The following is a 14,873-nucleotide window of genomic DNA, read 5'->3' as shown; positions in this document are numbered from 1 at the left end:
CAATTTTTGGGCACGTTCCCCATTTGTTGCTCGCTGTAGATTCTTAGAGGAAATGGCCGAGGCAATAATCATGCCAGAAAATGACACTTCTACTTATCTATCCTCTCAGTAGTTCTGACAGGGGTTTAGGCAGTGTTGGGTGACGTAAAAAAATTGTTCGCTGATTACTTTAATAACTGTGGTGGTTGGTGACACATTTTATTAAGTGGAAATTATATATATATATTTCTGAAATCATTTCCGATGTTGGAGTAAGGGTTTCCCAAAAATATTAAAGGAGTACACATGTCAATATTCCAGGGTCTAGTACGTCACCAGCCGTCACAAAACAGGTTTTAAAGATGTTGTAGTGATACAGCGTCTTTAAAATCTGTAAAATGGCGATACAGTAAGAGTTAGCTTAGTGGTTGCATATCTTTTGCGTGAAACGTTCCTAATGATTTACCTGACATATCCTCTAGCACGTAGCAAGATTTCCCTACTTTTTCTCGAACTCTGGCTTTCAGAAACGTTTTTGCTAACTTGCTGTTAAATTTCTCTGAAGCTTTACTCAAGGTGAAATTCCGACGCAAAACCTCCTGACCAATATTGAACGAGACCGGTCGAGAACGTAAATTGTATCTCTTGGAATTCCTTTCATATGCTTTTTGAATATTTCCAAGTACCGAATCTTTCACAAGGGCTAAGTTGTCATGTCTACTGGCTTCACTTTCAACTTTACCATCATTTATCATGTTGATATTTCGTAGTAACTCTTAGTCGTTTCCATGCGTTATCATGTTTTGACCGAATACAACAAAATACGGGGACTGGTTGGTGGTTTGATGGATAGAGTTCCTCAAAGCACAATTAATACTGCTCAAGTGCAGGTCCCACTCGCGCTGGTCATTCTTGATATACGCGCGGAGTGCGGCATTGATTGAGCGATTAACCCGCTCTGAGCTATTACTCTGTGGTGAATATATCGCCGTATAAGTATGCCCATATCTCTTAAGGAAACCTTCGAATTCGTGCGAACGAAACTGGCTACCGTTGTCGCTGACGATGAATTCAGGAACACCGAATGTATCGAACACCTGTTCTTTTAAGTAGTTAGTTATAGGTAACGTGGTAAACTTCTTCAATGGACATAAGAAGGTGAACTTCGACATGTGATCGAGCACAATTAAAATACCGATATGGCCGCTTTTAGATCGTGGATATGGCCCAATTAGATCTATGTAAAGCCTTTGAAAAATTCGTTCCGTTGGTGTGAAGCTCCCCATGGGAGGCCTTAGCACTTTGGTGGTGTGTTTAGTAGTCTTACAAATCTCACAACTTGAAACATAATCCCTAACTGAGCGGTAAATACCTGGCCAGTAGAAAAATCTTCTAATTCTCTCTACGGTTTTAGCGACTCCGCCATGAGCAGCTGCGTCCACGTTATGTGCGTTAAACAAAACTTCATCCCGCAATCCTTTTGGCACAACAAGCTTCCATGCGGCTTCTTGCTGATCTTCATTCCCACTGTAAAACTCGCAGCGATGATAAATATATTTATCCACCACCTTAAAGGCGGGAAAGCGATCTTCTTCGTTCTTTAGCTTTTCTCTTAGCTCAGAGTATTCTGCAGTGTCGAATTCGGGTGAGTTTAGGTCTATATCAGGAACATTTTCACAAGGTAACGTTAGCACATCTAAGTATTCGGTATTTACTCGAGACAGAGCGTCTGGCACTACATTCGTGGAACCTCTCCGATGCTCGATCGTAAAAACAAATGCTCGCAATTTAAGTGCCCAGCGCCAAGCGACCGCTGAGATCACTCTGCTTCATCAACCATCGAAGACTCGCATGATCCGTTATGATGCGAAATGCTTGTCCTTCGATGTAAGGTCTAAACTTCTTCACAGCCAAAACTGCGGCAAGGCATTCTTGTTCTGTCACGGAGTAATTCCATTGCGCCTTGTTAAGTTTTTGGCTCATATACGCAATAGGAATTTCCTCTCCATTCTCATTAGTTTGGGCTAGCACCGCGCCTACACCACACTGACTCGCGTCACACTGTATCAGGAACGGTTTACTAAAATCAGGATTCGCTAATATAGGCGCAGAGGTAAGGCGCTGCTTTAGAAGCTCAAAAGCTCCCTGTGCTTCCTCAGTACACTGGAATTCACGACCTTTCTTCAGCAACTCCGTCAGCGGGTGAGTAATAGCAGCAAAGTTCGGTGGCGGATATCCTGTGATAGCTGAAATTTTATCTTGATCGGTCTGAAGGGTACCTCGTCCAACCTCATAACCTAAATAGCGGACTTGCTTCAGGCAAAACTTGGCTTTGGCGATGTTAATGGTCAATCCAGCTTTTTGGATATGCAACGCTACTTCTTGCAAAAGCTGGATATGGGAATCAAAGTCTTCTGATATCAGAAGGAGATCGTCGAGGTAGACAAAGACTCGTTCCCTGAGGTAGTAAGGGATAACCTTATCCATTAACCGACACATAGATTGAGGCGCATTGCACAGCCCGAAGGGCATTACTTTGAACTGATATAATGGTCTGTTGGGCACAGTAAAGGCCGTTTTTTCCCGAGAAGACAACTCTAGTGGGATTTGCCAAAATGCGTCTTTCAAATCCAAACTCGAAATAAACTCAGCTCGAGGTAACCTGCTTAATATACCTTCTATGTGCGGTAAAGGATAGGCATCCCTCACCGTCAAAGAGTTAACTTTGCGACTATCTAAGCATAGACGAACTTTTCCTGGCTTCCTAACCAAAACTACTGGCGAAGACCAGGGGCTATTAGACTCTTAGATTACTCCAAGAGCTATCATACGATCTATCTCTTGGCCCATTAGCCTTTCAATTGCCGGCGAAATAGGAAAATGACGTTGTTTGATCGGAGTTGCTCCGCCAACGTCGATAACATGCTCTACGAGTGAGTTTTTTCCCAGGCCCTTCTCTTCAAATGAAGGAAAGCATCGAACTGCAGATGCCAGCTTTTCTTTTTGGATCGCTGAGAGCTCGTGAACATATTCATCCATTTCGGCTACATTCAGCTCATTCACAATATTTGGGGCAATTTGAAAACTTTTCCAGAAATTTACTCCTAACTTCACCTCTTGACTAAGGCTAGGAACGAGATAAAAGTCAATAGGGAACGTTTTGTCTTGATAGCGTACGTCTAACGTTACAATGCCGAGAACGTTTTGGTTCGAGCCATCTGCTGTACATAAATTTGTGTCAAGTTTCTTAATCTTCAGGTTTCGCGTAAGTATATCATTTGCCAATTTTGAACCTATGCAGCTAATCGAAGCTCCGGAGTCTAGTAACCCTAAAACATTTTCTCCTAATATTTCCACAGAAACATACGGCCGAATGTCGCCTGGTTTGCACAGCACTGTGGCTGATAAGCATTTCTGTTTTATTTTTACGTTTTCCCAATACGCTCTCGCGTGAACAGTCGTACGTGGTTTAGAAAATATTTCCTGTCGCTTCAATTCATACTCTTTTAAACGGCGTTGAAGTGGACGAATCGGGTGTACTGGTATATCTGATAGTGTCTTATTATTAATATTTTTAAGTATCTTCGTTGGAGGTTTTAATTCGAGGTCGGTTTGGTATGCCTGCTGGTGGTATTGTAGACACCCCTTAGTTTGTTTTCCGGATCATTACAATTCGGGCAGGTTGGTAAAAAGAAAGCAAGTAAACCACATCCATAGCAGAATACTCTACGAGGTTTAAGGCATTGCTTATAACTATGGCCAGGTAAATCGCAGTTCCAACATTTCTTCTCAATTGCTTCTACGATTGACGCTTCCACTGGTTTAATCGAGTCAATTTCCGAACTTCCACTTCGATCGGCTCACAGTACTTCAGCTAGCTGTCGTTTTTGCGGTATTTGCGGTCTCGAAAGACTACTGTTAACTGTTTCGAAAAAATTTTCGCGTCGCCTACAGGCGCGCCTTAATGCCGTAATTGATGTTATATCTAAGTGAAGTAACTCCAAGCGTATATCCGGGGGCAAGTTACGAATAAGGGTTTCCACTAGCTCTTGTTCTGACATTGGTACTCTTAAACTATCACTCCAGGTCATAACAGCTTCTAAAAACTGTTAAAATATTTCTCCAAGTTTCTGTTTCCTATTTCGTATCATTTCCTTAATATCGTTATCTGTTCTAACATCCTTAAAATGGCTCTTTAACGCATCACATAAGTCGAACCAATCCAGAGCTGGCACTGACTGATGATATCTCCAATACCAGTTCTTTGCTTTCCCTTCGAAAAGTATGTGAGCGTTTTGACAAAGAGCATTGAAATTGCCTCGCAAAGACGACATGGTCAATGCGTTTATTCTATAAATAAATTCATCAACGGAAACTTTCTCTAATGATCCATCAAAGGTTAGCTTCCAGTTAATGATAATTTTAGAAATCAGGTGATAAATTGTGTAAGTTTTGGTTACCACGGGTATTATTGTCGTTGTTAGGAAGCTTTAAATGTACATGGTTATTTAGATTTTGTTGTTGCTGAGCTGCAGGAATTCGACTTTCGCTGATATTAGGCAAATCTAACAAATTTCGGGACGATTCTGGATCTTGCCTGACTCGTTCATTGGGGTTATTATTAAGGCTTAAATTCTGAAAATGAGTTTCTAAAGACTGAGACACTAACTGACTGACAATATCTGTAATTTCGCGTGTCATGTTAACTCGCTGACTTTGAGTTGTCTCTTCTATCTTCTGCTGTATACGTTGTAAATCTTAGTTAGCTTGTCGCTGCTCGTCTCGGTTTTGTATGTAATTACGACCGCGACGCATATTAGCCGGTGAACGAGTATCGTCTTGTATAGACCTATCAGGTGGATTACTATTTGCAGCCCTAGATCGTGTCATACGACCTCCTGCGTTCGAGTTGTTATTTCTGGGTACTGCACCTTGAGAAGATGCATTCTCCATACCTGGTCGAAGTTCTTGTTCGGAAAAACTTCTCAGGGACTGAGAATCAATAGTTCTACGGCACAAAGGACAAGAATCGTGGTCGGTTAGCCATATCGTTGGACACGATCGGTGAAAACCGTGCATACAAGGCGTAGACACAAAATTAAAGTTTGTGGTTTCCTCGTTGCAAATGGCACAGCTGTCACCAGGAGCAGCGAGATTAGCTAAATTTTCTTCACTATGGCGTAGTGACATTCTGGCTTTCCTCACAACTCACTGAAGAAATGATGCAGGTCTATGGAAATTTTCATTCTTCTTTGTTTAAAGAATCTACAAAAAAATTTATGTTTCTATAATCTTAATCTGTTTACTAAGTCTTGTAAGTTGATGTAAGTCGTGGGGTGAAAAAAATGGTCTAATTTTTTTTTTTTATAAATTTGTTAACGCACACTAGAAGATTAAAAGGCAGCTGATGCAAATTCTAATTGTATTAGCATTAATCCCTTAACGCCTTAAGGAATGTGAAAAGGGTAATAGAGAACTCCTACAAATAATTCGGGCATACTAACTGGTAGAGTGTACTCATAAAACATAAACACACCCTATTCCAAGAATGTTTATAACCAGACGGTACCTGAGGACGAGATTTGCTAACTTTTGCGAGTAGGTTAGATGGACGACCAACCGCATTCAAACTAATTCCGTCGATCATCAAAACTAGCATTGAAAAATAACAAATTGATTACATGCGGACGGACTCTATACTAGCATAGTAAAACCAGACGGACTCTGAACAGAAAAAAATTTGGAAACCAAGAGAAACTCTATGTATACATAGGCCTTCCACTACTGCCCTAACACAAAAAAAGGTACTATGCGAAAGACAATATGCGTAAACAAATAAATACATAAATACATTATACCTGAGAGTGGAGGTCTCTGGTGTTGTTCGCCTCCTTTTGTACTCTCACTCCCTGCCCTACCATCGTATTGAGAGTTGACGCAAACCTCTCCCATACCCATCCACAGTGAACCCACGACTACATAACTAACTCACAAGACTCAATTACACGGCTCTACTCTTTATTCATTATTTAGTATAACTACATCATCATCTCTTGTTTCACAAAACGGAGGAAAACAAAGAGTGGCCTTACAACAATTTCTGTCCCTAAAATTTTAAGTATACCTGCATGCACATATGTACTTACACTATATTCTTTATTCATAAATGACTTTGTGTACATACTTATGTGACTAGGCAAATGCATATATGTATGGATATTAAAATGCAATGACGAACGGAACTTAGAAGTGGCAAATCGGCATAGCAACAAAAAAAATGTGTAAGCGACCAAAGATTTCGTTCAATTAATCAATACTTTTGTAGCTTAACACTAGGAGATATATGCATATTTATGTAAAAATTTTTGATTAAGTACTCACATTTTTAGAGGGTGCTCCAACGATGTTTGCGCAAACAGGTTGTAGTTCTTTGTGGATGGTTAATCCTTTTTTTTTGTTTTTGTTTGTTATTGGTGATTAATATGCATATATACGAAACTATTGCTGGCTTAGACTACGTTAATTACAACTTAGGTTCTAAACTCATTCATATGCAAAAGTGCATTTGTAGGTATATATGTACGGATAGCTTCTAGCAAATGTAAATTAGTAAAAAAGAAATAAGAATACAAAACTTTCTATATGATTGAGAAACATGAATAAAGCTCTAAAGGAATAACAAGTTAGTGTTTAAAGGAAGTAACTGTAGGAAATAAGCATCGATTCCATGCATTTTTTTGCATAGTTAAGCAAAGTTCTTTTGAGATTTTTCTCTTTTTTGTTCTTTACAAAATGCCAGGCGCTAGTTCAGAACGTTTGTTTGGCGTACATATGCATTCGTGTATGTATGGTATATATGTATTTTACGCCACTTTAAGAAATTTTCATGCGTTCGTATAATAGGATGGTGAGGGGGTTGTCTGTCCTAGGTGAGCCGAGGGAAAGCTGATATTCGGATGAAATCTTTTTTTTTACGTTTTCCAGTAGGATTTGTACCAAAGAATTTGTTCGCGCGAGAAATAATCTATGTACGTAGGATTCTATACTCGTCTGTTGGTCAATCTGCGCATGCAATACAGGTGAAAATATCGTATCGGGGGTGGGACGGATTTTTGAGAAATCCACCNAGGATTTTATACTCGTCTGATGGTTAATTTGCACATTCAATACAGGTGAAAATATCGTATCGGGGGTGGGACGGATTTTTGAGGAATCCTCTCCCTACTGTGATGTCCACATGGAGGGGGACCTGATCACCTAAGGATTGTAGTAAAACTTAGAACCTGGAACTTTTAATTATGACGAACACAGGCTTACATACCTTATGACTACAAAGTTTTGTAGCCTTTATTTCCGCCAGACTAAAGGATGTACAACGGAATGAGTTTCGCTGGATAAAGGATATGATTTCCTCTGGAAATCCGCCCGATTGTGCCTCAAGCACGTGGAAATGGAAAAGGTTTTTGTTGTATATACTTGTTGTATTCTACCTTCGTGCGAACAAATTTATATAGCTTTGAATATTTGTTTGTATAATGTCTTATGAAATGTTAAAAATTTTCACTTACTTCACAAAGCTCTTTGAATAAAGAACACTCTGCTAAAAGGTTATGGGCCGCTTGCATTAAACAAAATTTAATTACTTAAGGATCAACTGTTTGTGAGCAGAATACATTGCGATGAATCCTTTATCTATGGCGCATAATATGGAGAAGCTGGTTGGCTCAGAGAATTGGTCAACATGGAGTTTCGCAATGCGTACGCAGCTTGAACTGGATGATGCGTGGAGGTGCATTGAACCTGAGGGGGCTCAAGGACTAGACGCTGAAAAGGATAGGAACGCGCGATGCAAGATTATCTTGGCTTTAGACAAGAGCTTATATGTCCACGTAAAGGATGCAATGACTTCAAAGGAAGCCTGGGATGCATTAAAACAGTTATTTCAAGATACTGGTTTGGATCGGCGCATAGGATTGCTGCAGAAGTTATGCAGCGTGCAATTAGCTGAATGTTCATCTATTGAAGATTACGTGAGCCAAATCATATCTACTGCCCAGAAGTTAAATGATATCAGGTTTAGTGTGAATGACGAGTGGATGGGAAGTCTTTTGCTGAAAGGATTGCCCGACGAATACAAACCAATGATTATGAGCATTGGAAGTAGCGGTAAGGTGATCACTGCAGACGGAATCAAGCAAAAATTATTACAGGATGTCAAGTGGGAGCCGTCATCATCAAACGGCGCACTTATGGCCAAGAAAGGAAACTTTCGGGAGAAGAAATTTAAAAACAAGAAATCCAAGCGTTGTTTTAACTGTGAAGGCGTTGGTCATTTTGCGTCAGAATGTCCGTCAAATAAAAAGGACAAAGACCAGAAACGTAGAACTAACTTTGTCGCTTTTCGAGCGGAGTACTCGAGAAATGAGTGGTATCTCGATAGTGGAGCTACCGATCACATGACAGCACATACCAGTAATTTCCAACAGATGAAGAAGTTTAGTGGGCAAATAAAAACTGCTAATGACAATGTTTTGGAAATATCTGGAAAAGGTGACATGATTTTGAGAGCTGCGACGTCAAACGGGCCATATGAAATTAAAGTAAACGATGTTTTGTATGTTCCTGGACTAAATGCGAATTTATTGTCAGTCAAGAAGATCCTTGAGTACAATAACTGTGCCATATTCGACAAAAACGGTTGCAGAATCATCAATTCCAGGAATGATGTGGTGGCAACAGCGAGCTTGTCGAACGGGTTGTATAAGTTGAACATCGCAAGTCAGCAGCGTGTATTGCACACGAAAACCGAACCATATGAAACCTGGCACAGACGTTTTGCACATTTAGGAGCAGACAATATGATGTTGTTAACCAAGGGGTATGTGGATGGTATACAGTTTCAAATGGAAGAGAAACGACCTTGTGAGTCATGTTCAATGGGCAAGCAAAATCGAATGAGCTTTCCGTCGAACGGGTCAAGAGCAACAAAGGTTTTAGATATTATACACTCGGACGTATGTGGACCTGTAGAGGTAAAATCTTTGAAAGGAAACCGTTATTTCTTAACCTTCATAGATGACTACACGCGGAAAGTCTACGTGTATTTTATAAAGTCTAAGGAAGGTGTGCTAGATTGCTTCAAGGAATTTAAGGCGGAAGTGGAGAATCAGCAGGGTATGCGTATCAAGATTCTGCGAACGGATAATGGTACCGAATTTGTGAATCGTTCTATGGAGATGGAGTTAAAACGATGTGGTATCGTACATCAAACAACAGTCCGCTATAGTCCAGAGCAAAACGGCTTAGCAGAGAGGATGAATCGCAATTTAATGGAAAAAGCAAGATCGATGATGAGTGATGCGCATTTGCCAAAATTTTTTTGGGCAGAGGCAGTGAATTGTGCTGCATATATAGTTAATCGATCACCGCATAAAATGTTATCCAAAACTCCGGAGGAATTGTGGACAGGACGCAAACCTGATGTGAGCATGTTTCGAATTTTTGGCTGCACTGTAATGTCTCACATACCGAAGCAGAAACGACGTAAGTTAGATCCAAAAAGTGAGAAGGGTATATTTGTTGGATACTCTACAACTTCGAAAGGATATCGAGTATATAGTTTAAAGAATAAGGATGTTTTTACGAGTCGTGATGTTGTATTTCATGAAAATGAGTTTCATTATTCTGACAAAGAGCCTACATTACATCATGTACCAATGTATACTGCAATAGTGGGGGAGAGTCAGTATGAAAATGTAGATGAACATAGTTTATTTGAGTCATGTCCATCTCTATCAGGAAATGCCCATGAAGTGGGGGATAGTGATGAAGTATATGCAGAGGAAGGAAATCCTCAGAGGGTCAAATTAGTTAGCGAAGAAAGTTTTAATCCAGTAACTACCGATACTCAAATGCCAATTTTAGGTAATAAGGAGATACTTCAAGCTGAATACGTAATACCATCATTGCGTAGAAGTGAGCGACTAGCCAAGAAGGAAAATATCGCATATAGTGCTGGATTAGTACAAACTGTGGATCCTATAAGCTTAGAAGACGCAATGTCAAGAGAGGATAAGAATCAGTGGGTAGAAGCTATGAAAAACGAAATAGATTCGTTATTGAAAAATGATACCTGGGTGTGCATTGATAAGCCCAGAGGTGTAAACATAGTTAAAACTAAATGGGTATTTAAGCTTAAGAAGGAGCAAGAAGGAAAAGTGCGGTATAAAGCACGTCTGGTAATGAAAGGATTCTCACAGAAAAAGGGAATCGATTACGATGAAACATATTCACCTGTAGTCCGATATTCTTCTTTAAGATATCTCATCGCGTTAGCCACTAGACATGAGTTGGAAATTCACCAGATGGATGCAGTGACTGCATTTCTGCAAGGTGAGCTAAATGAAGATATTTACGCAGAGAAGCCAGAAGGGATTGAGATAGGTAGTAAGGATCAGGTTCTGAAGCTTAAAAAAGCAATATATGGCTTAAAGCAATCCAGTCTAGTATGGAATATGAAGCTGAACAGGGCACTGCAGAAACTAGGACTGCAGCGTTCCAGAGTCGATCCATGCATTTATTACCATCACGATGGAAGAGGAATGACTTTCCTAGCAATTTATGTTGATGATATACTAATGTTTAGCAATGAGCCAACATATCGAGAAGATTTGATTTCCAAATTGATGAAGCAGTTTAAAATGAAATACTTAGGTGAAGCAAAGCATTGTTTGGGTATTCGTATATCCCGTAATAAGGACGGGATTTATTTAGATCAAGAGGAATACATTGATGAAATATTGAAAAAATTCAACATGAATGAAAGTCATCCTGTGCGAACCCCTATGGATTTAAATACGAAACTGTCGAAGGATCAGTCACCAAAAACCAAAGAAGAGATAGCAGAAATGGCAAAGGTTCCATATCAGCAAGCAATAGGAAGTTTAATGCACGCTTCTCAGTGTACGCGTCCTGATATTAACTATGCAGTTAGCAAGTTGAGTAAGTTTAACAACTATCCAGGAAAAGAACACTGGGCAGCTGTTAAAAGGGTGTTCCGATATTTAAAAGGAACTAGATTGGCTAAACTTAAATTTAGTACAGAGACAAATAATAATTTCTGTGCATATTCAGACTCCGATTGGGCAAGCGACAGCGATGAAAGGCGATCAGTCACCGGCTACGTGACTACATTTCAAGGAGGTGCAATTTCTTGGGCAACAAAACAACAACCAACGATTGCCTTGTCTACGACGGAAGCCGAATATATGGCGCTTTCAGCCACAACGCAAGAGGTTTTATGGTTTCGACAAATGGAAGCTGAATTAAATACTGACTTTCAATCAAAACCAACAACAATTTTCTGTGACAACAAAAGTGCAATACATTTGGCAGCAACAAGCAAATACCTGGCGCGGTCTAAGCATATCGATGTTCGTCATCACTTTATCCGTGAAAAGCTAGAATTGAAGATGGTTGTATTCACCGGATTAAGTACAAATGATATGGTTGCGGATAGTTTAACAAAGCCGGTTCCTGCCGACAAACATAATTTTTGTTCAAATCAGATGGGACTACAATTTTAATAAATTATGTTCGAGTGGGGGTGTTGTATATACTTGTTGTATTCTACCTTCGTGCGAACAAATTTATATAGCTTTGAATATTTGTTTGTATAATGTCTTATGAAATGTTAAAAATTTTCACTTACTTCACAAAGCTCTTTGAATAAAGAACACTCTGCTAAAAGTTTTATTTCTTTCAAAAAAAAATTAATTTTGGAAAGAGTATAACACTACCGCGTTGCCACGCTTAGAACAGTTGACTAACGATATAATTTAATGAAAACTTGTCGCGATTGAATAGGAAAATTCCGATTCACTTACTCAACAATATTTGGGCACATTTCCCATTTGTGGCTCGCTGTAGATTCTTAGAGGAAATGGCCGAGGCAATAATCATGCCAGAAAATGACACTTCTACTTCTCTATCCTCTCAGTAGTTCTGACAGGGGTTTAGGCAATGTTTGGTGACGTAAAAAAATTGTTCGCTGATTACTTTAATAACTGTGGTGGTTGGTGAGACATTTTATTAAGTGGAAATTATATATAAATTAAAATACCATCTCTTCGTCTTGACCCTAAGATCACTTATAGTCTTTTATTGAACAGCAAAAACTGATTTTGGCTGCATTTTTTTTCAATAGCACAATTTGCCAGCATTTTTTTTTATTGTTCAACAAATGACTATAAATGGCCATCAAGTAAAGGTGCAGGGATGGTATTTTCAGGGGCAGTAGCCTAGGGTTCTAGATTTAAGTTAAGCCTAAGTGGAAGGTTCTACCACATTTTTACTCTTTGCTCGAGCTTCTCAAATATTGAAAAAGACCCCATTTTTTGACATTTTGACCACGATTTCCTCAAAATCTGTACGTGATGGAATCTTTATAATTACGGATTCGTAATCAGCTCAAAAAATCTATCAAAATCAGATTTAACATTTGCCGCACCAAAATCAGTGTTGTCCTGTGTTAATCGAATCATGCTTTTTAACACCCCAAAATAGTTTGCCACTTGTAGCAGTTATGCTGTATACCTGATGAAATATAATCCTTAGTGAAATGTATTTGTGGATTGTTGTTAAAGACCATATGTACATATGTATGTAGATATGGGGAAATTTGCGTAATAGAGGCCGGTCCACATACCTACAACTTTGGCGTTGCATTGACGTTGAATTTCAATGCAGCCGTGCGCATAGCCAAAATTTGGCAACGCTAACGCCAACAGAAAGCAGAAAGATCTCGCGCGTCGGTCGTCAGCTGTTGCAAATAAATAATATTATGTTAAATATGTTTGCCTTTTAACCAAATGAAGGCAAGAAATATCATTTTTCATGCAATTATTGATATAAATATTAATTTATCTGTGTATATGTCTGTTAAAAATTTTATACAAAATAATGATTATTTGAAAAATTGAAACTGTCAGGCTAAAGCGTGTCTAATTAACTATTATCGTGGAAAAAATCAGCAAGATACATGCCATGAATCAGTGGATGATAAATAATTACTGAATTAATTTAAAAAAAGTTAATAACAATAAAACTTCGAATTTGCAAAATTGCTCAAATAATGGCCCCTAATATGGTTCACAACTCAACTTAGTTGAGTTGTGTCTGAGACAACTCAACTTGTATACAAGTCAACTATTTATTGCTGTTGCCGTTCACAACTGTTTTCAGTAGACTGTAGCCATTGAAAAAGTCGGAATTTCGATAGAAATTTTGTTATTTTCATAACAGGCCTGTTTTTTTACACGCATATTTATTTGAGCTTAAAAATTGTATGGAGCTCTAAGCGACATACTTTATATGCGTTTATGATTAGTTGTCGATAAAATTAAAATTACTTGTTTTGAAATGGAAATTGTCGATGATTGTTTTTTTACACGTTAAGCGTATATGTATATGCATGTAAAAAAAAACACAGCTAATATTATGTTATTGTAATGATATTAAAATAATTAAAAGCAAAATAATGGAAATCAGTTACGAATTATATTTTACCGATGAGCCCGAGGATGCTAGTGCTAGACAATTCACAGACAACTACGTTTTAAAAGTTGAGTTGAGTTTTGTCCCGCAATACCAATTTACAACTTACAACTCAACTATCTTGAAAGTTGTGAATTATAATAGGAGCCTATATTTTTTAGTGGTTGTAAACCGATTAAAGTGATTTGTGCGAAAAAATCTTGACCGTCCAATTTTGGGTGGCCCACTTGAGAGATTTTCACTCAGGTGGATGAGCTCATTTGTTGCAAGTGGTTTTGATATTCGTAGCATGGTTTTAGGCATATGTTTAGTAGTCAATTGATAAAAAAGCAAGGCGAAAATTTTAAAAATCACTCTCTGAAGTGAGAGTAAAAATGAGTAACAGCAAAAAGTACGGGTACAAAAAAGGCGTGAGTACTGGGTACTCATGAAATTTGATGTGTAAACATATGCGTACGGCAAAGCATAAAAGTACGTTTACAAATGAATATAATCTCAATCACATCTCGAGGAAAAGTTAAGTTTCTTCTCTGTGCCCCCGTGGTCACTTTTTTCTGCTACACATATTAATCAACTTAAATATTTTTTAACTTAATATTTTATTACAAATATCTTTTCCTTGCTAACGTTAATTTTTTTACTTCTCCATTTGACATTCCTCCTCTTCTTCGCAAGTACAATCTATAAAAACAGGTTGTACACCAAAAAGTTATGGGTTTAATCTGAGATTATTTTATAATCACAATTTTGTATGGCTAATCTCTATTTCTAATTACAGATTAGGGATTTAAGCTCGAAAATGAAGATAATCTTTTTATATGTAAACCTTCAATTCAGTTACATAAATACATACACATGAAGGTTGGGTTAGAAATTAAACATAAATTTCACTAAATTTTTTTAATTTTGCTGATTTAATTTTATTTATTCATTTTTTTTTTAATACATGAAATAATCGGTATGATTGATAAAATATGATACTTTTGAGTACCTGTAACTCTAGGGCGTTAAAATAAGCTGACCAACCGGCCTCCTTTGAGGAGGGTTGTCCTCCTCAAACGTGATTTGTCCTCCTCAAAAATCCACACACAATCTCAATCCAGTAACCATATTCGTGTTTACTACGAAAATGTCTCTGGTATGCGAACGAAATCAAAAGCTGTATTCTCGATAAGTTCGCTCGAACTATTTGATGTCTTCGTGCTGATNGAGTAACAGCAAAAAGTACGGGTACAAAAAAGGCGTGAGTACTGGGTACTCATGAAATTTGATGTGTAAACATATGCGTACGGCAAAGCATAAAAGTACGTTTACAAATGAATATAATCTCAATCACATCT

General features: G+C 38.3%; 1 protein-coding gene across 1 annotated transcript; it reads right to left on the bottom strand.

Annotated features, from left to right (window-relative positions):
* Window positions 1-4,737: 4,737 nt before the first annotated feature.
* LOC108369513 (probable E3 ubiquitin-protein ligase RHC1A) lies at window positions 4,738-5,169 on the bottom strand. The gene has a single exon (XM_017624635.1). It carries the CDS (start codon window positions 5,167-5,169, stop codon window positions 4,738-4,740), a length of 432 nt encoding a protein of 143 aa, XP_017480124.1.
* Window positions 5,170-14,873: the final 9,704 nt, after the last annotated feature.

This window comes from Rhagoletis zephyria, unplaced genomic scaffold (assembly GCF_001687245.7).
Source record: "Rhagoletis zephyria isolate East Lansing unplaced genomic scaffold, Rhagoletis_zephyria_1.1 Rzeph_scaffold_03713, whole genome shotgun sequence".
Lineage (NCBI taxonomy): Eukaryota > Metazoa > Arthropoda > Insecta > Diptera > Tephritidae > Rhagoletis > Rhagoletis zephyria.
The sequence above is the reverse complement of the archived record's forward strand: the minus strand, read 5'-3'. Positions and strand labels throughout refer to the sequence as shown.